The 23,803-nt window shown below is 37.2% G+C and overlaps 3 protein-coding genes across 12 annotated transcripts in view; 1 reads left to right on the forward strand and 2 right to left on the reverse strand.

Annotated features, from left to right (window-relative positions):
• Positions 1–918, reverse strand: part of med16 (mediator complex subunit 16) — a 47,702-nt gene extending 46,784 nt beyond the window's left edge. For 4 of the 6 annotated variants that reach the window (XM_069927994.1, XM_069927996.1, XM_069927995.1 and 1 more), the window contains exon 1: positions 717–917. The gene's annotated coding sequence lies outside the window, so the exon portion shown is untranslated. Of the gene's footprint in view, positions 1–566 lie in introns of all 6 variants that reach the window. The other 2 variants (XM_069927997.1, XM_069927993.1) reach the window with 2 other exon arrangements.
• Positions 824–4,845, forward strand: LOC138758698 (iron-sulfur cluster assembly 1 homolog, mitochondrial-like). The gene is made up of 4 exons (XM_069928021.1): positions 824–1,063; positions 1,716–1,769; positions 3,687–3,792; positions 4,167–4,845. Exons 1-4 carry the CDS (start codon positions 839–841, stop codon positions 4,313–4,315), a joined length of 534 nt encoding a protein of 177 aa, XP_069784122.1. The 5' UTR covers positions 824–838; the 3' UTR covers positions 4,316–4,845.
• A 4,465-nt stretch (positions 4,846–9,310) lies between these two features.
• Positions 9,311–23,803, reverse strand: part of r3hdm4 (R3H domain containing 4) — a 36,403-nt gene continuing 21,910 nt past the window's right edge. For all 5 annotated transcript variants that reach the window (XM_069928019.1, XM_069928020.1, XM_069928017.1 and 2 more), the window contains 7 exons: positions 23,579–23,733; positions 17,879–17,994; positions 15,896–16,019; positions 14,390–14,475; positions 13,800–13,885; positions 13,341–13,396; positions 9,311–13,241 (listed from right to left, as the gene is read on the reverse strand). In XM_069928019.1, the coding sequence (XP_069784120.1) occupies positions 13,138–13,241; positions 13,341–13,396; positions 13,800–13,885; positions 14,390–14,475; positions 15,896–16,019; positions 17,879–17,994; positions 23,579–23,733 (727 nt within the window). In that variant the 3' untranslated portion in view covers positions 9,311–13,137. The remainder of the gene's footprint in view (positions 13,242–13,340; positions 13,397–13,799; positions 13,886–14,389; positions 14,476–15,895; positions 16,020–17,878; positions 17,995–23,578; positions 23,734–23,803) is intronic.

Genomic DNA, 23,803 nt, shown 5'->3' on the forward strand with positions numbered 1-23,803 from the left:
AGAGGAGGATCAGAGCCAGCACCACCAGGCTGAGGAACAGCTTCTTCCCACGGGCAATGAGAATGCTGAATGACCGAAGGAACTGCTCACACTAACCATCGAAGACTCTCATTTGTACAATATTTATTTATTTCTATATAAAATATTTATCCTGCACCATATTGTCTGTACAGGCACTTTCAGGTGGCCAAAATACCCTGATGTAAAGCCGCATATTATACCCCTATGCAGCTGTCAGGAGGCCACCTGAAAGAGCAGAAGGCACCCACGAGGCGCACTTCGTAACCCTCCTCCGGGAGGGATAATCGCCGGAGCACTCAGGTCCCCCCAAGCACCTGAATGCAGCCACCTGAAAGTGGCTGCTAAGGAGATGATTAACAGCCCCCCGGTGCGGGACGTCAGGGCTGACAGCCCGCAGGGACAGGAGCCGGAGTGTGCTCCAAGGCGCCTCCCGTGCAGCGGTCCCTTTCAGGTGGCAGCGCTAAAAGCAAGGCGGTGGCCACCTGAAAGGCAATTCCACGGGTCTGAATCCACTTCTGCAGGCGCATTCCTGCCGGAGAATGCACCTGAAAGGGCCTGATGTGTCTGGCTGTGGGTTTGGCGCTTGAGGACCGGAGATCCCAGTTCCTCTTTTAGGGGTAATCTTGATGAGGGGCTCAAGCCCGATACGTGGGCTATGCATCTTTCTCTTGGCTGTTTCAAGTGGGCTGCTTGACCTGCTGGGTTTCACTGCCACGTCCCTCTCTCCCATCAGGCCTCCTGGCCACGTTTGGTGTGGACGGCGATTTAGAGCCGCCAACTGCTGGAGAGCCGGGTCGGAGGGTCCACTTCCACATCAATGGACAAGAACCCCGCCGGGGCCAAACTCCCGAGGCGCCATTCAACGCCCCCCGGCCTGGGGAGCGGAGCCGCAAAGTGGACTGCGATTGGCCGAAGGCCGGCCAATGAGAGGCCGCCTTACTGGCGCGGCAGGAGGGGCAACATGGCGACCGCTGTGAGAGCGAGCGTGAAGGCAGTGAGCGCTCGGAGACTCCGACTGCCGACCAGAGCCGCAATGGTGTTGGTAAGACCGATGCGTTCGTTATTTTTAGTTCTGCTACCGTGTCTGTGGACTTTAGTGTTTTGGAAGGGGGCAGGATTCTGAACAGTGCAGGAGCAGAGGGATCTTGGGGTCCAGGTGGTTGAAAGGGCATATTTGGCCTTCATTAGTGGGGGGGTGGTGTTAAATTCAAGAACCGTGAGGTAATGTTACAGCTTTTTAAAACTTAAAATGTGCTGTAGATACTTGTCTTAACTGCTCTGACGGTACCTCCCCAGTCTTCAAGCACCACCACCTTGAAAGATGAGCACAGCAGGAGTTAGGGCACCATCTTCATTCACAGGCTCCCTTCCAAGTTGTGTGTCATTTAAAAAAAATATATTTATTAGTTTGATTTTAAAGCAAAAAAATAAAATACGTAAAGCAATTGTGGAGTGTTAAGTGTAATGTTACAGCTCTATAAAACTCTGGTTAGGCCACAATTCAGTTCTGCTTGCCTTATTACAGGAAGGAAATAGTTTGTTCATAAATTAATGAAACAAATGTTTAATCATAACTTCAATGTATGTCCCATGTGTGTATAATACACACACAATAAAAAAAATTGGAAAGCGATTATCTAACCTACCTAATCTTCAACATTTAATCCTGTGCATTTATTTTTTTTCATTTTCAGACTTCATCGGCTGTAAATAGAATTAAAAATCTTCTTCAAGAGAGACCAGAATGTGTAAGTAAAAGTGCAATTTATCATATGATTTGGTATCCCAAACACCACAGCGCATTGAGTGCAATGCTATTACAGCACCAATAACCTGGGTTCAAATCCAGCGCTGTCTGTAAGTTCTCCCTGTGTCTGCATGGTTTTGGTTTCCTCCCACTCTTCAAAATGTCAGGGCCAGGGGGGGGGGTTATAGGTTAATTGAGCAGCACAGGCTCATGGGCCAGAAGGGCCTGTGACTATGCTGTATGTCTAAATTTTGAAAATAGCAAGTATCTGGTTTGCTACCAGGACTGTGAATGATGAATGTTAACTATAACTCCCTTTGTGGAGGAGTGGATGCTGTATTAGTGCAGGTGAGATTGTAAAGGTAAGGAGGTCTTACTTTTCTAGTCTCAGCTGGCCAGCTGTTGAAGAGCACCATGTTGTATTATTGATCTCGTTTATTACAGTCCATCAAGGACTGGATTGTAACTGATATTTTCTGTCTGGTTACAGAGAAGCTTTTTTTTAAAAAAAATCCATATCCAATAAGCAAAAGGGCTACTGGTATTGTGAAATAGGGTTATTTTTTGGTTTCTTTTAAACACAGCATTTGTAGTTCTTCATCCATCCAACTATTTTGTTTGATCATACATTATATAAAGTTAGCTCAATCTTAACTGTTGGGCTGAGTAAATTCATTCTGCCTACCCGATTTATTACTTGCATAAGATGCATCAAACAATTCCTTTGGAGTCGTATGTTTTCATGAATTAGGAGGAACCTCAGTGGGTTGCCTTTCCCATTGCTGGCAACATTCATGTAAAAGTGATGATTATAAAATTACAAGACTTTCCTTTTGTCAGCAGCCTGGAGATTTATTTACTGTCAATACTTGATACAAACTTGAACCCTATTTCAATTAAGAGTTTAATTCCATGAAAGATTAACAAGCGGTTAATTACTTAAGGATGCTGTTGCAAGTGTGAACCAGGAAATTAAAATGTCAAAAATAAATGGTAAACTACAAACTGTCAACTTTCATGTCATAATACTAAAAATGGGTCAGAAAGTTGTGTTCAAATTTCACTCCGGAGACTGGAACACAAAAATTGCAACTGTCTCTCCTGTACCAGATTTAACGGACAGGTGCATATTGGAAGTGCATTCTTTTAGATGTTAACTTGAACCATGTCATCTTTTTCAGGTAGACTTAAAAATCCCTGAGGCATTATTTTCAAAATAATGAGGAAAATTATAGTTTCTGGCCAATATTTATCCTCCTCCACAACGTTACTAAATATAGTTTATTTAATTATTGTCATTGGGATTTCAGAGGCTGCTGTCTTTAAACTAATAAAAACAGTTTCTAAATTTCAAGAGTGTTGGTACTTCCAACTAGAACTAAATTGGTTGCAAATATTTCAAAAAGGTGGACACAAAGCATAATTTCCAACTTTTACTGTATAACTTAAAATATCAACATTTAAGATATTATAGTTCATTTTGCACAACCTTATCATTTACTCAGAATCTACAACAATTTCAGTAAGTCAAAGTTGAAACATTTTCAATGCCCTGAAACAATTTGAATTAAGAAGTATCAGTACCCTGAATTGTCAACAATATTTGATAGGCCACTCAACTGAATGTAGAGGTCTTGGGTCAAAAGAAAAGTCAACAGTTGGGTTTGGCATTGGAAAAGTCAAATTGAAAAAGAAGTCTCATGATGAAATGAGATAACTTTTGAGATATTAAGAAGATGTGTTTTCTACAGCTTTTGGCACTGAACATGTATAATTGCAAGCCTTCCTTTTATATGCATATCTCGACCACTGCACATTCTGTTTCCAGACCTATTCATCTATTCCATGTGTAGTTCTGATAATCTTTATTTTATTTGGATAGTTGCCTCATATGTTCAGACCTTTTTTTGTTCTTCAGGTGGGTTTGAAGGTGGGAGTTCGCACTCGTGGCTGCAGTGGTCTCTCGTATGTGATAGAATATGCAACAGAGAAAGGAAAATTTGATGAAGAAGTTAATCAGGATGGTATGGAATATCAACAATTTGTGGTGGAGTTACATTCCATATTTTAAACTTGATCTAAAACAGACAATTCTTCATTTGCTTGGTGTGCACTTATACATATTATTTTAGCTTAATTTGTCCTGTGTTGTTGCCCTGATAATAATGAACAAGTAATCTTTTGTTGGGGTTGATAGTTCTAAGAGAAGTTTCAAGTTTGGGGAATTCTACTGCCATCTTTAGATTGAGTTGCTTAGTTGCTTTTTGCATACTGGCTTTGGACAAGTGCATTTTGTAATTTTAGTTGTTTTATAACTATTCTAACAAAAGAAAACATTAAATTTTGTTTGATCCACGGTGTCATACAGTTTATTCATTAATTTTTGTTTTCTTTACAGGTGTATGTGTGTTCATTGATCAGAAAGCACAGTTAACCCTGCTTGGAACTGAGATGGATTTTATTGAATCAAAACTCTCAAGTGAATTTGTTTTCAATAACCCAAATATCAAAGGAACATGTGGATGTGGTGAAAGCTTTACTGTATAAATAAAACTCAATGTCACTTTGTGGAACTGTATAAATAAATATTGAAATTTGCAAAAAAAATGGACAGATGGTTAAGAGAACTTTGGGGATAGAATAGGAGTATGAAGCCAATGGGATTATTCTACAAGGAATCACAAACACTATAGGTTAAATGACCTCCATCTCATGCTCGAGGGATGTAATTAATCTTGCATTAAGATTAGATCTCCAAAATTCTTGGAGCAAAAAAGAATTTAAAACTATTTGATACTTACATCCATAGCCTAGATACGGCTGGACATTACTGCTTAAAGCCACTTCCATGTGTAAAATTCTCAGATTTTTGTAGAATCTTGTACAGTAAGTATTCAATTAAATATCAAAATTCTTTGTGTAAATATTTGAATTCTGCTGCTATCCTATGAAATCATTTACAGGTAATGTGCATAAAAATGCTGTATTATAGGATTTAACATTGCTGGTTAAGGCTTTGAGATATGTATATTCAGAAGTGCTTCATCAGTCAAATAAAATGGAACATTCAACTTTGAGAGCTAATGGATTGTGTATATGTTAGTTCAAATGTATATTAAATATGCAAATAAAATTGCATTTGTCAGATGGATTTGACATTAGTTGGCTGTATGTGTTAAGGGATAAGGGATACAATAAGGGATACTGGGGATACAAAATTACAAAGATGGATACAAGGTCATGTCTAGGAATTTGAATTTAAGGGGGAGGTGCACACTTCAAGATTTCATCTTTAATTCACTCAAGCACACTTCCACTACCAATAATAAAGCAGTTGATACAAGCCAAAAGCGAAGGTTTGATCACATTTACCTTTTGAGGTCAACAACAGGAATGCTAATCTCAAATGAAGTGCAACATTTGTTTTCTTTTTGCTGCTATAATTATATCCCACAACAGCACAGCCAGGATTTTGTTTAAATGGGCTTTCATCACTGATCTTCAAAGAAACTTCCCACAATGATCAAATGATAGCTGCTATGGATGTCCGTTGCTATCTGGTCAATTCAAGGGGAGGTTTGATTTATTGGGACAAACTAGGAAAATGTCATTTTTCTGCTCCTTTACCAAAATTTGAAAGATTTTGACCATGCACAAAAATAAGGGAGATGCTGAAATATTACATTTTAATTTAAATCTTGTGTGGAGATTATGGAAATTGCATTTTAACCCTAAAATTAGTTTTGCTGCAAGTTAGTTGCCAGTCGTTATAAGTCAGTGCATTTTAAAAAAGAGCTTACCTTGTGCAAATATCTTTGTGATATATCTGAAATTTTGAAAATTGACATACAATCCATTTATCTTCTCCACTCCCAATCTGCTTTTGTCATCACTGGCTTCCTGCTTCACTGAACCTTTTCACATTAAACTACTCCTTTAATTCCTACTTGTTCAAAGTATTGCAAAAATTCAGTTTACCGGAGAAGTATATTAATTGGATTAAAGCATTATATAAGGGACCGTTAGCGAAAGTGACAGTAAATGGACATGTATCAAAGCAATTTAACTTAAGCAGGTCAACGCGGCAGGGATGCCCACTATCACCATTATTGTTTGCGCTAGCTATAGAACCACTAGCAGAATCGATAAGAAGAGATAATAATATAAAAGGAATAAAAATAAAAGACAGGGAATATAAAATCAGTCTGTTTGCAGATGATGTGATAGTGTACTTAACAGAACCAGAACTATCAATAAAAGAACTATATAAGAAATTGAAGGAATATGGAGAAGTGTCGGGATACAAGATAAACGTAAATAAAAGTGAAGCAATGCCTATGAATAACGCGGATTTCTCAAAATTTAAGGAGGAATCCCCATTCAGATGGCAAACGCAGGCAATAAGATACCTAGGTGTGCAAATAAACAAAAATCTAGGCCAATTATATAAACTCAATTACAATCCACTAATGAAAAAATTACAGGACGATTTAGAGCATTGGAAAGAGCTACCACTAACACTGATAGGAAGGATAAACTGTATTAAAATGAACATTTTTCCAAGGATACTATACTTATTTCAGGCATTGCCAATACAACTGACAGAAAAATTCTTCAAAGAGTTAAAGAAAATAATAAGGAGATTTTTATGGAGAGGGGGGAAACCGAGGATAGCACTAGACAAATTAACAGAATGGTATAAACAAGGAGGCTTACAACTGCCAAACTTCAAAAATTATTATAGAGCCGCACAATTAAGGTACCTATCAGATTTTTATCAAACAAGGGAAAAACCAGACTGGACGAGACTAGAATTAGATAAAATAGGGGAAAAGATACCTGAACACATATTATATAAATGGGACGAAAAATTGGTACAACATAGAACTTCTCCAGTATTACACCATCTCCTCAATATATGGAAGAAGATTCATGTAGAAAGAAATAAAATAAATTACCAAATACCAAAACTAATATTGACGCAAAATAAGCTACTCCCTTTTACAATAGACAACCTTGCCTTTAGAAAATGGGAAAAAAAAGGGATTAAAAGAATAGAAAATTGTTTTTCAGGAAGTAGATTCTTATCCTTTGAACAAATGAGAGATAAGTACAATATAACGGGAGATACAGCGCTGGCATATTACCAACTGAGATCCTACTTGAAAGATAAATTAGGAAGCAACTTGAGTTTACCAGAGGGAAGTAACCTTGAATATGTGATTACAGATACAATGTTAATCAAAAGATTTATAAAAAATATGTATATTAAACTGCAAGAAAAGGAAAATTAGGAAACAAATGGTAAAACTAAACAAAAATGGGAACAAGATTTAAATATAAAGATAAAAAAGGAAACATGGGAGAAGTTATGCTCTGGAACGATGAGAAATACAATAAATACGAGGCTGCGTATGATACAATATAATTGGTTACACAGACTATACATTACACCGCAAAAGTTAAATAAATGGGACCCAACAGTATCTGATAGATGTTTTCGATGTAAAAAAGAAAGGGGAACAACAATTCATGCAATCTGGACATGTGAGAGAGTAGAAAAATTTTGGGATGATCTCAATCAGATATTAAATAAAATAACAGAAAACAATATACCAAAGAATCCAGAGATCTTTCTCCTAAGTAACATAAAAAATAAAGAATTTGGAATTGACTTGGAGGATGCACAAAAAAGATTTGTTAAGATAGCCCTAGCCGTAGCAAAAAAATGTATTATGTCAACCTGGAAATTGGAAGATAATTTGAAAATACAACAATGGTATATAGAAATGAATAAATGTATTCCATTAGAAAAAATAACATATAGTTTAAGAAATAATATTGAAATATTCGAACAAGTATGGGAGCCTTACATTAAATACAATAGCGAAAACCTACCGGGAACAAACATTACCTAAGTTGATGGAAGGAGAAGAAAAGAAAAGAATGGACTCAGTAGAATTTCTGGTGTATTTTTGTTGAATGACAACATTGTCTAACTGAATTAATGCAACCTAGATTGTATAACTAAAATGGATGAGAGGGGGGGGGGGATGGGGGGGTGGCTTGGGAGGAGGGAGGGGGGAGGGAGAAAAAGTCACTGTAAATGTGTGGAAAAGAAAAAGTGTATATCATGGCTATTGTGATTTATGGTGTGAAAAAAAAAATTTAAAAAAAAAAAAAAAGGTGCTCTACAATTTTAATGGAGCATCTGGAAAGAGAGGTGGAGAGAAGTGTAGACGACACTTTCCAGGTTCTAATATTTCCTAATTTCAAACCATGTCATCTTCAAGGAAACGTGGGGACAATATTCTGAACTACTATCTTATTAATCCAATAAACCAAACTTTGTAGATGCAGCTTTATGTAGCTTTAATTTGTCAATAAAACTGATAAACATTTTGCATTACTTTGTATGAAGATTTTCATAACGATGACTAAACAAAGCATATACTGTAAAAAAAAAAACTACTCCTTTAATTCCAATCCTAGCTATAAAAAGTTGTTTTGAGAACCTATGACCTGTGACTTTTGTTCCTACTTGTGTTCTCCCCCATCACTTTCTAGTACATGGATAGTAACACTTACTGCTTTTGTCTAAACTAAAATGAATTCATCTTTGCTTCCCACTTCTATTTCACTCCAGGGTTCCCTTCCTTCATGTCTCTTTCCTTTTCAGGGGACAATATACTGATTGAAATCTGCTACAAGGCCAGTTTCCAAGATTACACCAACAGCCAACTTTTCTGTAAGGCTTCCATTACCAAATTTGAAATAAGAATGTCAATCTCAGATGTTACTTTTCTCTTCACAAATGCTGCCTGCTTGTCACAAATTTCCAACCTTTTCTTAAACTGAAAGTATAAACTAATTTGTGTATATTAATGCAAATAACATTTTTACTACCACAGATTTCAGGCATTGATTATTCCTAAATCCAAAAGAGAGAAAGGTATACAAAGACTACAAAATTTGCTTTCGTCTGCTGTAAGATAAACAGATTCACCATCAGCAGAAATTGCCTAAAGTGCCTCTTACAGTTAGAGAAACAGAAGCAAAGGTGAGTCCCCTCAGACTGAGTGTCTGTGGATTTGCCTCCAGCAGCCACACAATGTCCAGTCCAACCCTCAGACACGATCAAGAACCCTTCAGCATCTTTTCGTATCCCAGTTCCAATAACTGGTACTACTTCAGCCAGTCTCCAGCAGTCTGCAACCTTATGTGAATCCCTCAACCGCAGCTGCCAGCGTCCCTCAGCCTGAATGGGTTTATTGCCTTGAGTCACCAACTTCCCACTGCACATTCTTCAGCCTCAGAACTTCTCTGGTCCACTGCTGTGGGTTGTCTCTTCATTTTCTGGTGCCCTGCAACAGTCCCCAGTTTTCCTGGAGTCTGTAGCTCTGCATGCTGCTGCCGATCATAGGAACTGCTATCTTGGGTGCAGACCCTGCAGTATTTTTAAATAAAACCACCATCAGCTTCATTTATAGGCCTTTTAATGCCTGAACGGAGCTGACAGTGGTCAGACTGGACGGTTATAAGTAATTGTAAATACTTTATTATTGTTTAAGAAAACGCAACAAAATTAAAATGTGCAACTGCAGTGTCATACAAGAGCATATAAAAAGAGTAAAAACAAGAAGATGATAAAAAACAACATTAAAACAATAAAAAATACAACTACACAAATTAGCAAGAGTTTATTTCTTGAATGGCTCTGGGATAGAAACTGTTCTTGAATCTGTGGATTCCGGGTCCACAGGGTGCTCGCACGAAATGACTGACTTCAACTACAGTCTTGGTTGGATCGTTCTTTAATCTGCAGATTGGGTTACTTTCATTCACCACTACTAAAATGCCAATCAGGAGTCAGTGACAAAAGTTCCCCCCGAACAGCTACAATACATTCTTTTTTATCCTGATCCATAGCATACTGTATAATGTGTTAGGTCTGCTTTGTTCATGAATGAGTGAGACAAACACCAGGCTGAGTCGAAATCAGGGTTCTTTGTTCTTTATTACCGGATTGTAACACTTGCGACTAACAAAGTTAGTCGGAGAATGCATTCTGCCGTTATCAGCAAAATGGTGATTTTTTATACCCTTGGATACATGCTTAGAACATCATCATATCATTACTTGTCCAATGACTAAAACTGTTGCTATCCTTTCCCTGCTAGCTTCCTGCCTCTCAATCCATCAATGTCTCTCTTATCTTGTAAGTACAAGGATGCATTCTGTTACTCCTTAGTACTGGGTGACTCCTTCTCCGGTCCCATCTCATGATGTTTTACCTAACAGGAGTACAAGGACACCTCCCCTTCTTGTTACTGCCCTGTACAGGGTAACTCCCTACACATTCCCATCTCATGATGTTTTACCTTACAAATGTTACACCAATCATAAAGGACCTCATCTTTTAATATCCAATAGTTAGTTCCTCGCATATACAAAGTATCTCTAAGTTAGTACGCTTGCTGTATAATATTTTACCAATCATAAGGACCACAGCTTATCAATACTAGTTTCTCTTTTTTATCCTGATCCATAGCATACTGTATAATGTTACACCAATCATAAAGGACCTCATCTTTTAATATCCAATAGTTAGTTCCTCGCATATACAAAGTATCTCTAAGTTAGTACGCTTGCTGTATAATATTTTACCAATCATAAGGACCACAGCTTATCAATACTAGTTTCTCACATATGTGAAATCTCAGGGTGCTAATCAGTGAAGATGCACATCAACAAATGCTCTATTGTTTCAGATGCCACGGTGACCTTCATTGCTCTGACATATTTTGTGTCAGCTTTTTGCTAATTTATTTATTCTACTGTTTTCCCATCATGTTGCAAACACTATACTAGCCCCTAGCTTTACCCAAGTCATAGTCATACAGATGATAATCTGGGTGAGTAGAATCCTTAAGAATATTAGCTGCCTTCCCGATATAGCAAGATCGAAATAAATCCTCCAAAGGGGACAAGGGAAACCCCATGATTTTCTGGGCCGCATTGATAACCCTCTGAAGGTCCCTCTTACCTGCTGCTGTACAGCTGGCAAACTTCACTAGAATGTAATGTCAGCACACTTTCAATAGAGCAGCGATAGAAGGACATCAATAACTTCTCCTGAGTGGGTTCATCGCCTTGAGTTGCCAACTCCCCACTAAGGATTCTCAGGCAATTGAGATGTTGATGTGCGTTCTTGACTGTAGTGGTGGTATTAATAGTCCAAGATAGATCCTTGGCCAAATACATTCCTAGAAACATGAACGTCGTAACTTTTTCTACACAGTCCCTATTAATATACAATGGAGCTGGGGCCATACTATTCCTCCTAGAATCCATTACGAGCTCTTTTGTCTTCAAATAATTCAATACCAGATTGTTTTCTGAGCACACACTGACAGTCTGGACTTCGTCCCTTGATGGACCCCATGGAAGCGCTTGTGACTCCACACTGCACCAATTGCATTATTCCATAAATACAAATACGAAATCAAAAATATTTCTGCATGAATAGACACCGAAGCTCGATATGGGTGGTTGATCACTCAAAGAACAAGCAGCTGTCATTGTTTTTGCAATGATTGTGTTTGGCAAAAGTGAACTTGCTTCGTGCAAAAGTAAATAGGAAATCAATGAAGCATTATTGAAATGTAACACATTAGTGGCTAATTATTCTGGCTGTTAGTGACCATAGAAATCAAACAGCAGGTCTATTCAGCATTGACCCGTAGCCAGTATGGGAGCGATATTTATCGTAAGATAGTGAAGGTCACTCAATGATGAGCAAATAGTAAAATTCTGCATATTGAAAGTGGCTCATGGATTTATATCCAATTGAAGCTTCACCTATTATTTTGACAAATTTTATTAAACATCACACACCCAGTAAAACAAGGCACAGTATCTCCTTTTAAAACTTAAAATCACTGGTGACCTAGCTCACATCATGATAAAGTGAAGTTAAGTATTTCAAATAACAACATCCATTCACAAAATACCCTCAGCACAATACTATTTAATTCCAAGCTTTTTTTTCTTTAAAGATGCACACAAACCAAAATATATTTTAACAAATAAAAGTTTAAAATCTTTCACAGATCAAATCCTACAACATCAATTTAGTTATTTTCCACAATGCCTAATTTACTTATTTGTAACATTAACCAAATTTGCCTGACAATCATTTTAAAATGATTTTTTTCTAGCAACCTTATGTCTTAGAGATAAAAACTCATGGCATCCAGTAATTATCTAATACCAAATCACAGAACCAAAATTAATTCTCACCTATCCTCTCGTCATATCAAATTAGCACCTTTTGTTGGGTTGGACTCTTTCCCCTGCCATTATTCTGACGCATTTCTGTTCTTTGCTTATATCTTGAAGAAGGGCTCAGGCCAGAAATGTCAGTAATAATCTTTACTTCCTATGGATGTTGTGAGATGGGCTGAGTTCCTCCAGCATTTCTGTGTGTTTTTACTTGTCACAGCGTCTGCAGACTTTCGTGTTTCATTCCCTAACACCAAACCCAGTTTATTTCCTTAGTCTGTGCAAAATTAACTAAAAAGAAACCAGGAGGGTAATGAGAATGTTCCAATTCCTGAATTGTTCTTAACAATCAAATTAAGAATTCTTCCTGGAAATATATATGGCATGATTAAAAATTGGATCAGAAGCAAAAGTTGAAATATATCCATCAAGTAATCATAAATAGTCAATCTTACAATCTTAATCACAAGTATACAGGAAGTCACCAGGTAATGACAGGGTTCAGTTACTGAGATGAGTTTTCAAACTGTTTGTGGGGGAGGATGACAGAAACAGCTGACAGGAGAGCGAGCAGGTGCAGAAGTAACAGCCACCAGTCGGCCTCACTGCTTCAGAGAGGAAGCGAATGAGTCTGCTCAGTGCTCCCAGGACTTTTTTAATGTGACTCAGCCCCCCAATTGTTGTTGCTGGAGTTTGGGAGGAAATGGGAGGATGGAAGGTGGAGAAGAAAAGGCACATGGAAGTGCACCATTTACAGCCAGCAAAAAATGCCTGTAGCCCTGCTCATGTGTATGTCCTTAACTCAGACATTTATAATCAGGAGGACCTGTATCTGCAGAAAACAAATTAAGCTCTGAATGCGCTAGAAAGCATTAGAGGAAAGCTGAAGGGAGTATAAGTGGAAAAGTATATTTGGTTTAAAGCAAAATTTAATTAACTTTTTAGTTAGGTAACATGGTGTTTGCTTTTAGTTCTTTGTGTCTGAGAATCAAGGAAAATGCTTAACACGAGAGTCCTTTGCGTGTATCTGATTAGGTTCATACAAGATTTACAAATCAACTAGGAAGGGTCAGACTTTCTATCAATCAACTCTGCTGCTCCAGGTACACGGATAATAAGGGTACTGGTGGCAGAAAATCTGGGCCTTTGTTGCTTACTTCAGTTTGTCGTTTTCCATTGCAGTCAGAACCTGAAAGGATTGCACAACAATTGGATGAATTGCAGGCAGGTCTCAACAGCTGTACTAATTTATTAGGATAAGTCAATTGTGTTGGATTTGTTCACTCACTTTGTGAGATGAGATCCAGATACTGACATAAAGCATGAAGCAACAACCTCTCATAGCTGAAATGGAGAAAAAAAACATTTAACTGATTAGCAGCTTCTGGCTTGTTTATTAAATATTCACATTTACTCAAACCTGCTAATGCAGCTAACTGTTCCTTTTAAACTAAACATGGCTGAATGCTCAACCATCAACTAGTCTTTCCTGATCACTCCCTCTAATCCAAGGAAGAAATTTATCATTTTGATGCATACACATTTTGAATCCATAACAGAATTGAATATCAACCAAAAACAAGACTATTTCCACTATAATCTATCCATTTTCATATGATTTCAGATCATCTTTATTCATCCTCTATCAACATAAAATATTTCATCATTTGGAGCATGGGTAAATAAAATGACTTATGCATGCCAAGAGAGTATTTTTAAAAATACTGGTTTCAAAAATTCATGTTACCTGTTTTCCAGCATTGCTTTGTATACGGACTGTGGCTTTATGGCAAAAAATCCAGTCAACTCCTCTTCCAGACATTCAAGGATACCCTGAATGAAAGAAAAGTCCAAAGCTGCGCTCATTCCATTATTGGAATTGAAGCAAGCCCTGCCTCAACCAAGATTACTTTGAAAACTTGTCATGATCTCAATGATGCCATCACTCTGATTACATTTTCAGGATACCTTCCATAACACTTGCTATATCATGCCTTAAAATACGAGAAAGTTACTCTTATAATCGGGTCTCTGAAATTCATTCATGGCGGAATCTATACGTATTCTATATTCACATGTGCAAAGATGTTTTTAAAGTGCTACAAGCACCTGAAAATTATACTTTTAATCATCCTTTTCCTTTTATAGAAAACACAAAATTATTGACATCCACTTCTCAAAAATATGGGTAAAATTCACAGTACCTATAAGAGCAATTTTTGACTCACCAAATCACAAATTATATTTTCTATATGGAGTGTTCTAGCAATTATTGGTTAAGGGAGTTTTTAAACAGCTACACCACCAACTAAAAGCTGATTAAACAATAATGCTAACCATGGGAATCTGACGACGTCTTAGAGTAATGCGCAATCTTCTATCAATCCTCTGAAAACATTCCTTTCCTGTGCAGCTTGAATGCTCTGCAAGAAATTACAACTTAAAAATATGAAACAACACTCAGTGGAAACAGAGGAAACGCAAATTAATTTGAATGTTCCACGTCTAGTGACTGCCAGATTTCTTCTGAAGGGGTGAAAAAAATATTAAATTAGTTAGAGCAAAATTATTAAAGAGAAATTTAAATGAGTCCCATGGTATTAGCTGACCTGACCAACAATGATTATGCAGTGTTAGAGCCCATCATTGAAGAAAAGGAGATAGAGTGTTTGAATAAACTTGTGTTGATCACCATGGGTTTGTGAAAATCATGAATGTTGATAATTTTGAAGCATAGATAAAGGAATATCTATGAAGGAATAACTATGAGGGATTTATAAGCAATTCCAGAAGGCATGGATAGGATTCTTTTGAAAAAATATCAACAAAATTTTCAACAACCTTTCTGCATTGGTTATAAATAGGTTAAAGGGTGAAGACAGAATGTGGAAAACGACAGTGTTGAAATGTGGGATATGTTAAATGGTATTCCCCAGGAACTGTATCTTATGGGGCAGCTTCCAACATTTTTATTAATGATTTACGTGAAACAGTTGAATTCGATTAAGTCAAGATCCAAAGTAAGTGGCATGGTTAGGAGCAAAATCATAGATTTGTAGAACAAGCAAAACCAACAAATGAAGGTCAATGTTGACAGCGCAGATGCTTTGAAAATTGTGATAAACTAGGAAATAAAGCATTCAGACATCTAGATGCACCGAAATAACTAAGAGTACACATGTACAAGTGAACTCTGGTTTTTCTCCAGATCGTATAAATCTTTCACCTTTTACTAAAGAGAACACATGGACAAAAACAGACCGATATTTTTCTAGAAGACATGTATTTTTGACGATAATAATTGGGCTGGTGTGCACAGAGGAGGGAACCATCCTTCAGTTATGTGGAGTGTTAGACTCAATCAGCTCCATAAATTGTATTCTGACTGGAATGTATTGCATTTGAACAATAATTCAACAATAATACTGGGGTTAAAATAAAGTTATGCAAATCAGTCAGATAATTTTGTAATTTTCTCTTAAGGAGAGGACAGAGACACCATCTATTTAGACCATTTAAAATAATAAAGAGAAATTACCAGCTGAGTTTCTCCAGCAATGTGTTTTTACTAGAGAGAAACTAATACCTCTAGTTGTCGACCAAAACCAGGACCATATTAACCTAAGAGCCAATACAGGTGAAAACTGGAAGTATGACTGCACACTGGACAGTAGAAATATGATAAAGGCTCTCCATCAAGAGGACAGTAAATTCTTGATCAATTGAAATTTTCAAGACCTAAATCTTGTAATTTAAAGGTAAAAATCTCCCATGACCTAATTAAATAGCAGATGAGGCTTGAGAGGCCTCAGGGTCCTCCGATTCCAATGGATAATTTCTTACCTCCCTTTGTGTCCTGAGAATTTGAGCACATTTTCCTTTTGCTCTTCTTTTTTGCCTCTTCCTCTAGATAATGCAAAAAATTTTCTTGCTCTTCGCCAGAACGATTCATGAAATCATTCCAGATCTGAAAAATACCATCATCAAAGTAGTGTGACACCACTACAAGGTACATGATGCAGCTGTAATCATCGAACAAGTGACACACAACCATTTTACATTGTGAAATCTCTGCTCAAAGGATTAGAGTCTGTCAAAATATTACAGGATTCTTTATCTGGATATTTCTTCTGAGTATTCAATCAAAAGTTAAAAGAAAGGCTTTGGAACACTTCTTCAAAGCAATACTTTCAGAAAGCCAGCAAAAGTCAGAAAATAAACAAAAATAAAAAGATCTTCTTAAATAAAACCCCTCATTTCATTGCACTTGTTGCTCCAGGGAGAAGATCAGTAACAGTTCAAAAGAAATTTTTCACATTAGTTGATGTTTCTCTGCAATAGATGCACATCAATTTCACGTTCCATTGGACAAGAAATCCCTGCCCAATTATCACCAGGCTGAGTGTGGACTTTAGGAACGGAAAACCAGAGGTGTACGATCCCGTGATTGTTGGTGGAGAGAGTGAGCAAAATTAAATTACTGGAGGACTTTTCCTGGCCCCAACATACTAATGTCATCGTGAAGAAAGCACGTCAGCGCCTCTACTTCCTCAGAAGTTTGCGGAGGTTTAGTATAACATTGGAAATCTTGGCAAACTTTCATGGATGTGTGGTGGAAAGTGTGCGTACGTACCACCAAGTTCAGGAACAGATGTTACCCCGCCACCATCAGACTCCTAAACAACACTCAATTAGGGACTCATTTAAGGTCTCTTACCTTGCACATTATTACTGAATATTTATTTTTTTTCTGTATTGCACAGTTTTTTTACATTTTCTCTTTTATATTCATATCTTTTTATCTTGAGCACAGTTTACAGCTACTGATCAGTAGAAATTCTGCTTGGCCTGCAGGAAAAATAATCTATGCGATAGTGTGTGTATATATTCTGAAAATAAATTTGAACTTTGAATATTAAATATCAGGATTTATTATTATTTATTAATATTATTTCCTCTGCCTATCAACTTTTCAGAAGTGGTGAGTTACCTCTTTAAATAATTGCTGTCATATGCTGTGAGTATTCCCAGGCTGCTAAGTTAGACATCTGAAGGATTTTAACCCAATTACCGTTAAAGAACACATTTCCCATGACTGCTAACCTTTTAACCCAATATATTGGTTCTGTCAAAGGAGCTTTGGTGAAGCAGCACAGTAGAATGTAGCCATGGAGTACTACTATTGGATGGAGAAAATGTTTAAGGTACAAGATGGGTGTCAAGCAGGCAGACTACTTTGCCTTATTATGGAGTCAAACGAGCTGCACTGGAGTTGCTAACCTCGTGACAAATGTGGTGTACCCATCATAATCCTGGCCTATACTTCGTAAATTATGTAAATATTTTGGAAAAGTAAGTACCTTAGACTACACAGCCTCTGATTTGCTCTTATAGATACTGCATTTGTTTCTGGTAAATAGTGACATCAGTGGGGCTGAGGAGATGGAAATGAATACACCACTGCTTACACCATCTCCGACTGGGGAATACAAACATAACTAACCAATTCTCATCTCAAGTTCTGGTGAATGTAGGAATGAATTGAGTCACTATTGGAAGAGATGCAAATGGGAGTGTGTAAACATTTACATTTTTAATGTTATGATGTAAAGAACGTCTCCAATGAAGTATCAAATATTTTTAGAGCTAGGCATGTCCTAGAGAATCTTTAATAATGCTATCTCTAATATAATAATGGCAATGTCATCTTCATTAGACCCATTAAAGACAGAATTCAATGAAAAAATAGACTCTCAATCAAATACTTTTAATTCTGAATCATGTCAATCAAATTGTAACTCATGATTTGTTAATAAATTAGAATACCTCAATATAGTCATCATTACAAGAAGCTTCTGTGAAAATTGTAGGAGATGCCGGGTCTGCCTGGTCTCTATCCTTGATGCAATCTTCTTCCTCCACAAGATTCATTAAATAATGAGCTATAAAGTAATTGAATCAAGTAAGGTTTGATTTTTCATGTAGCTGCAGGCACAGAAATAGCTCAAAGCACAAGTGGTTACAAATATTATCATGGAGGACTGCATTCCATAGCCGTGACTAAGCAACAGTGCTCACAGCGAGCTGAAGAAGAATTCCCACAAAAAACTAGAAATCTGTGACAGGGATTTTCCCTTTTGCTACTTTGGTGCCTGTCAGACAATTCAAAAGATTGCCAATATCCTGTAATACTGATCACAACAAGATAGCTAAATAATCAATTGTAGCGGCAGCTACACTGCTCCTGCAGTAACACACACGCAACCAGACGGGTTGAGCTCAGTGAGCAGACTCGTTTATTGAAGGCTGCTGGGCTGCACTTATACTCCCAGCCTGGACCTGCTGAGAGGGCGCTGACATCACCCGAGCGTCACGTGGTCCCCCAGTGCGGATTTCTGAGCCCTGTGCTGGAAGGAAGGGAAACCCCCCCCCCCCGATGGCGCCATTTTGGCCGGCTGCCCCGCCACGTGGCTTACAAGCGGGGCCGGTTCGCCTGCCTCATGGTGAGCCGCCATACAATCGTGTTGAAGAATTTTCAGACAACAAAAGAAAAACAATTTTTAAATATAATACTTTTACACATATTGCAGGGCATAAAACATGCACAAGATTGAAAGGGAGTTAAAATAATAACCAAACAAAACAAACACTATGAAATATTGACCTAAGAAAATTACAACTTATTAAAAAGAAATAATGAGACTATGCTCCTGGTATCTTATCATACAATTTATACCTGATTTATCAGCATACGTTATGAAATTATCAGCATTTGTCCAAATCCAAAAAATCAAACAGTGCAGTGGGTAAATTAATGTTTGGGAATTGCATAGGAAATTGCATAGGAAATTGCATTAGGAATAGCTCTGAACAATTTTGAGGGTTTAGGACTAGTAGAAGAAAAAAAAATGATCTTACAGTGTAGAGGAGACCATTCAGCCTACTGAATCTATGCCATCCCATTAGCCCACTTATTTTCTACAATTTATTTTCTCACACATACATTAAAATGGCCAGGACTCTCTTACCAGATATCCACACTAAGGGCAATTTTAATTAGCCATTTAACCTGCAACCCTTTGGAATATGGGAGCCATCCAGAGTATTAGGATGAAACCAATGTGATCACAAGGAGAACATGTAAACTCCATGTGACCAACACCAGATGTTAGAATCAAAGCTTTTGAGTTGCTGGAACAGTGAAGTAGCTGAATTAGCAGCCGCAACACTACATTACAAATACAGTAAAAAAGACCCTGGTATCTGACACCTATGAGGATTGGCAGATGCCGGATAAGTATGTTTTCTGGTTGCCTGAGACTTATTCTTGCAATGCCGAACTAATGCATCTCCATTAAGATTAAACAGTTTAAAAAACAAAACTACTTTACTGTGCTTACATTGAACACTTTCGTGAATATATAAACTGTAAAGCATTTTACTTTATTTTCAGTCACATTCTTTGAAAATATTTAACCGTCGCTATATCTGCAAGATCCTCCCCCTCCACGGAGCTGCCCAAAAGACGAACAATAACATTATAATTAACCCCCACTCCCCCCCCCCAAGCTTACAGATAAGCCTCTAACCAGGGTGACTCTTATTACACAGGGATAAGGCAAGTGGCATCAACCAGCTCTTCATCCTGGGAGATGCTACTGCTGTTTAACACAACTTTATTCAAACAGCTGCTATGAGCAAAACACGACCAAGGCATTCTACTGGCTGAATATTTGCTCCCATCTTCACCAAAGGTTTATATGTTACTTCAGAGATCATTTACTTGTACAATTTTAAACTTGCATATTTTTAACCTGCTATTTATTTTAATTTTTAAAATTTATTTCCCTTGATTTTTTTGTAATTTCCTTGAAGCTGCTAGTTGCTTGAATTCCAGATACCAGAGGTGATTAGTGAAACTAAAAAAAAAACTGCTAATGCTGTTAATCTAAAATCAATACTCAGCAGGTCAGATCGCATATGTGGGAAGAAAAAGTTAATATGTTAGGCTGAAAACCTTTTGGCAAAACTCTCCTTGATGTGGGTTGACCTGCTGAGTATATACCAAGTTACAATTTGGTTGAAATGATTTATAATAGGAATTACAAATTCATTTGAATAATTTAGATTTTATCTCTTCCTTTGTTTTATGCATTCTGGACCTATGCTAGTTATACTTACTGAAATCTCTACATATGCGTATTTTGTATTTCAGCTTTCTTCTAAAAGGTTCAGTAATGGAAAAATCAACATGACCTCCAAAATAAATTGCCTTATTTCACTTGTGTGTGGTAAAAAAAAACTGAGTATGAACAGAACCGTCAATGAATTACCAAGGCATTTCCAAAACTTACATCAAAATACCTTTTGCAGAAGAGCAAGAGAGGATGCTGCAAGAGAACGAGGCCAGGGTGAAAGGTGGAGAGGGAAAAAAGATGGGGAGAGAGATATGGAGAGGGAGAGGAAAAAAAAGAGACAGAAAGTAAGAATATGTGGAGTGAGAAGAGGAAAAACAACAAAGAATTAATCAATTACACAGGCTCCACAGCCATAAGTTTGGGTAACTACTACAGTTGGGGCAATTGCATGCTGCTTGGGTTGAGGGAACCTCTACTAGGTTTCTGAAAAGCACTTTGTTGCATTTCTTATCAGAATTTAATTGTTTATAATTACAGGCCGTCTCCAGGTTACACAAGGGTTCCACTCTTGAGAACTGTCTGTATGGCAGTTTCTCAGCATCTGAGAAGCATTCATTTCTAATGGGTCAGTACAGTTAGCGTAATGCTGTTACAGTACCAGTGACTTGGATTTGAATCCGGAGCCATCCGTAAGGAGTTTGTACATTCTCCCTGTGACCTGCACGGGTTTTCTCCAGGTGTTCCAGTTTTCTCTCACCCTCCAAAACATATGGGGTTTGGTAGGTTAATTGGATGTAATCAGGAAGTATGGGTTTCATAGGCTGCAAGGGCCTTCCACCATACTGTATCATTTTTTAAAAACATCATTGTTTTGCTCAACATACACTTGCTATCATTCTTTCATTGCATTTAACCCAAACACTACTCATTACTGACAGTTCTATTTCACAAGTGTGCTAAACTGGAAAACTAGTGTAGGGATTAAAATGAGTTTCATGCTCGCCACTTGTCCATTTGTGGGTTTTTTTCTCTGCTTGATAAAACGTTAGCTTCTCTTGTTCTGCAGATTGGATGGTAAAAGCTTCTTCTGGCATTTTCTATTGAATGCTTAACTACTTATAATAATGTTAACAATGTTTAATAAACTTTGGAAAACTCAAGTATGAATTTGTTGGAACAAGTGATAGACATCAGCATCCAAGTAGCAATAATAATGGAAATAGTCGGTTTATATAAAATAAGTTGTTTTTATAATGCTTGAGTGAATATTTCTAAATAATTCCCTACTGCCATAGAGAGCCTTAAAGACAATTTAAGTACTTGGCCCATTTACTTTTCAAAAAGACAGTTAAAATACCTGTGGAAAACAAATAAACTGTAAATACTGGTATCTGAAACAGAAAGAGAAGTGCTGGAAGAATTCACCCAGTCAGGCAGCATCTGTGGAAATATTTAAAAAGTCATTCTCTTAGTTGAAGGTCCTCCATCAGAACTGGCAGTTCAGAAACCTAATCTTATGATCCAACATTACCAGCCTTTGATCCCTCCAAGAATGCTGAATAGTGTTGAAAATGGGTGATTTAGTTCACTAATGAGAATGATTGACAATAATCACAATTTCTTTCGTAAAATAACAGAAAGGTTCCTGACCACATTAACCAGACCAGCGTATAATAGGATCTGCATTATTCTTCCTGACTGGTGTGAAAAAAATTATTACAGCTAATACTTCACGACATTAAAATAAAATCGGAGAACACAAAATGGAGCCCAAATGTAATTGCAGGAAAAATATCTTTCAAATACTTGGCCAGTGAAAAGAATGTAGCATGCCAGACATTTACATGAAGTTTGCAAGCTTTCTTACTAAGATCTCTTTTAAAATGTTTAATTTAATTCACTTTTTTTTAAATGCAAGTTGACTTTTAAGGTGACAGTTTAACCATAAAGTTTATTTCCAAATTTCTAGCTTCTATTCCTACTTAACAGAAGCTGCCCATTCAGGCTGTAGCATGAGCCAACCAACTTTACAACCATAATTTGCAAAAGAACAAGTTTTCATTAGCGTTACATAGGATTGACCCAAGTTTATTCTGCTTTCAACTGCCATGTATTAGCTCTTTCCAACATTTCACACCAGTCAGGAGGAATAATGCAGTTCCTATTATACGCTGGTCTGGTTAATGTGTTCAGGAACTTTTCTGTTATTTTATAAAAGAAATTGTGATTATTGTCAGTCATTCTCATTAGTGAACTAAATCACCCATTTCCAACACTATTCAGCGTTCTTGGAGGGATCAAAGGCTGGTAATGTTGGAAGGTGTCATTGAACAGAAAGGAACAGAAAATCTGTCTGATTTTTCATTGCTGAATCCAGAGGTAGCAGAGTCAAAGGCAAATCCCAAACACTGGCCAACCAAAATAATCTAACACAAAGGACATGAAGCAAATTTAGGAAATAACTACTTTACACGTTTCACAGTCCCGAAGATTGAGATAGTGGACTGAAGTGCACTCACCTCTGGCTGGCAGTTCCGTCCAGAATGTCATCATTCATTTTAGCACTCAGCAATTGAGTACAAACACATTGAGATGAAAGACAAGTGCACTCTAATCTTACTTCACACCAGGAAAGGCCGTTGTTGAAAGAGTGATACCATTCAAGCTTATTTACATGATCAAATAAACGGGGACACTAAACTTGATAAAAAGTGAAGTAATGTTGAATTTTTATTTTACATTAACTTTATAATTGTAATTAATTTCTAGTAGCTTCAACTACCTATTTAAATAATATTTTAAGTAATTAAGTGAATTAAAATCCATTCGAAAGGTTTTTAAGTGCCATTTAAAACAATTAAAAGGCCTTCAAAGGCAACAACCTGTCAAAAGGCTGTCAGTATATTCCAGGGTAAGGTATATCTGATGCTTAGGCCTGACTCACAGTCTGTCCCACCTCACAGGACATGCAGTCTCAAGGTCAGTTAATTGGAACCACAGAAGTGCAAATGGTAACTGTGGCTAGAGGAACAAGTAGGGACTGAGTGCGGGAAGCACATTCAAGCATTCAACAGAAGGATCTAACTGGACTCTTAAATGCAAAGATATTCAAAGACATCAAACTTACCAACAATGGTGTACACATTTTAATTAATCTCTTTAACAACATATAAATGTGACTATTTCAAGAAGTGACTACCGATACATTAGTAGTAAAATAACTAGGAACCCTCAGTAGTCTGTGGAAATAGAACTTCATACAGTCTTGCACAATGGGAAGTGAATTCACTCTGCTTTTAGGGAAGTTGTTTTGTTTTCATCACTAATACTCAAGCCAGTCTTACTTCCAACAGAAAATTAATAGCAGAAGTTAAAATTCACTTCTTACTATTTTCAAGTCTTCGCAGAGTTTTTTTGCCTTTTCCCTTGGGAATGAGATCAGAATTACGAATTGCTTGATTGATGTAGTATTGTTTGCGCTTTGCAGGTGATATTCGCTTTGCTGGAGAGGACTGCAGAGGAGGAAGGCAATCTTCAATCAAGCTGAGAATATTAAAAAAAGATTAATTAAAATCTATTTTACAACTTGGAATTACAAATAATGCAATATTCA

The sequence above is a fragment of the Narcine bancroftii genome, chromosome 3 (genome assembly GCF_036971445.1).
Source record: "Narcine bancroftii isolate sNarBan1 chromosome 3, sNarBan1.hap1, whole genome shotgun sequence".
Classification (NCBI taxonomy): Eukaryota; Metazoa; Chordata; class Chondrichthyes; order Torpediniformes; family Narcinidae; genus Narcine; species Narcine bancroftii.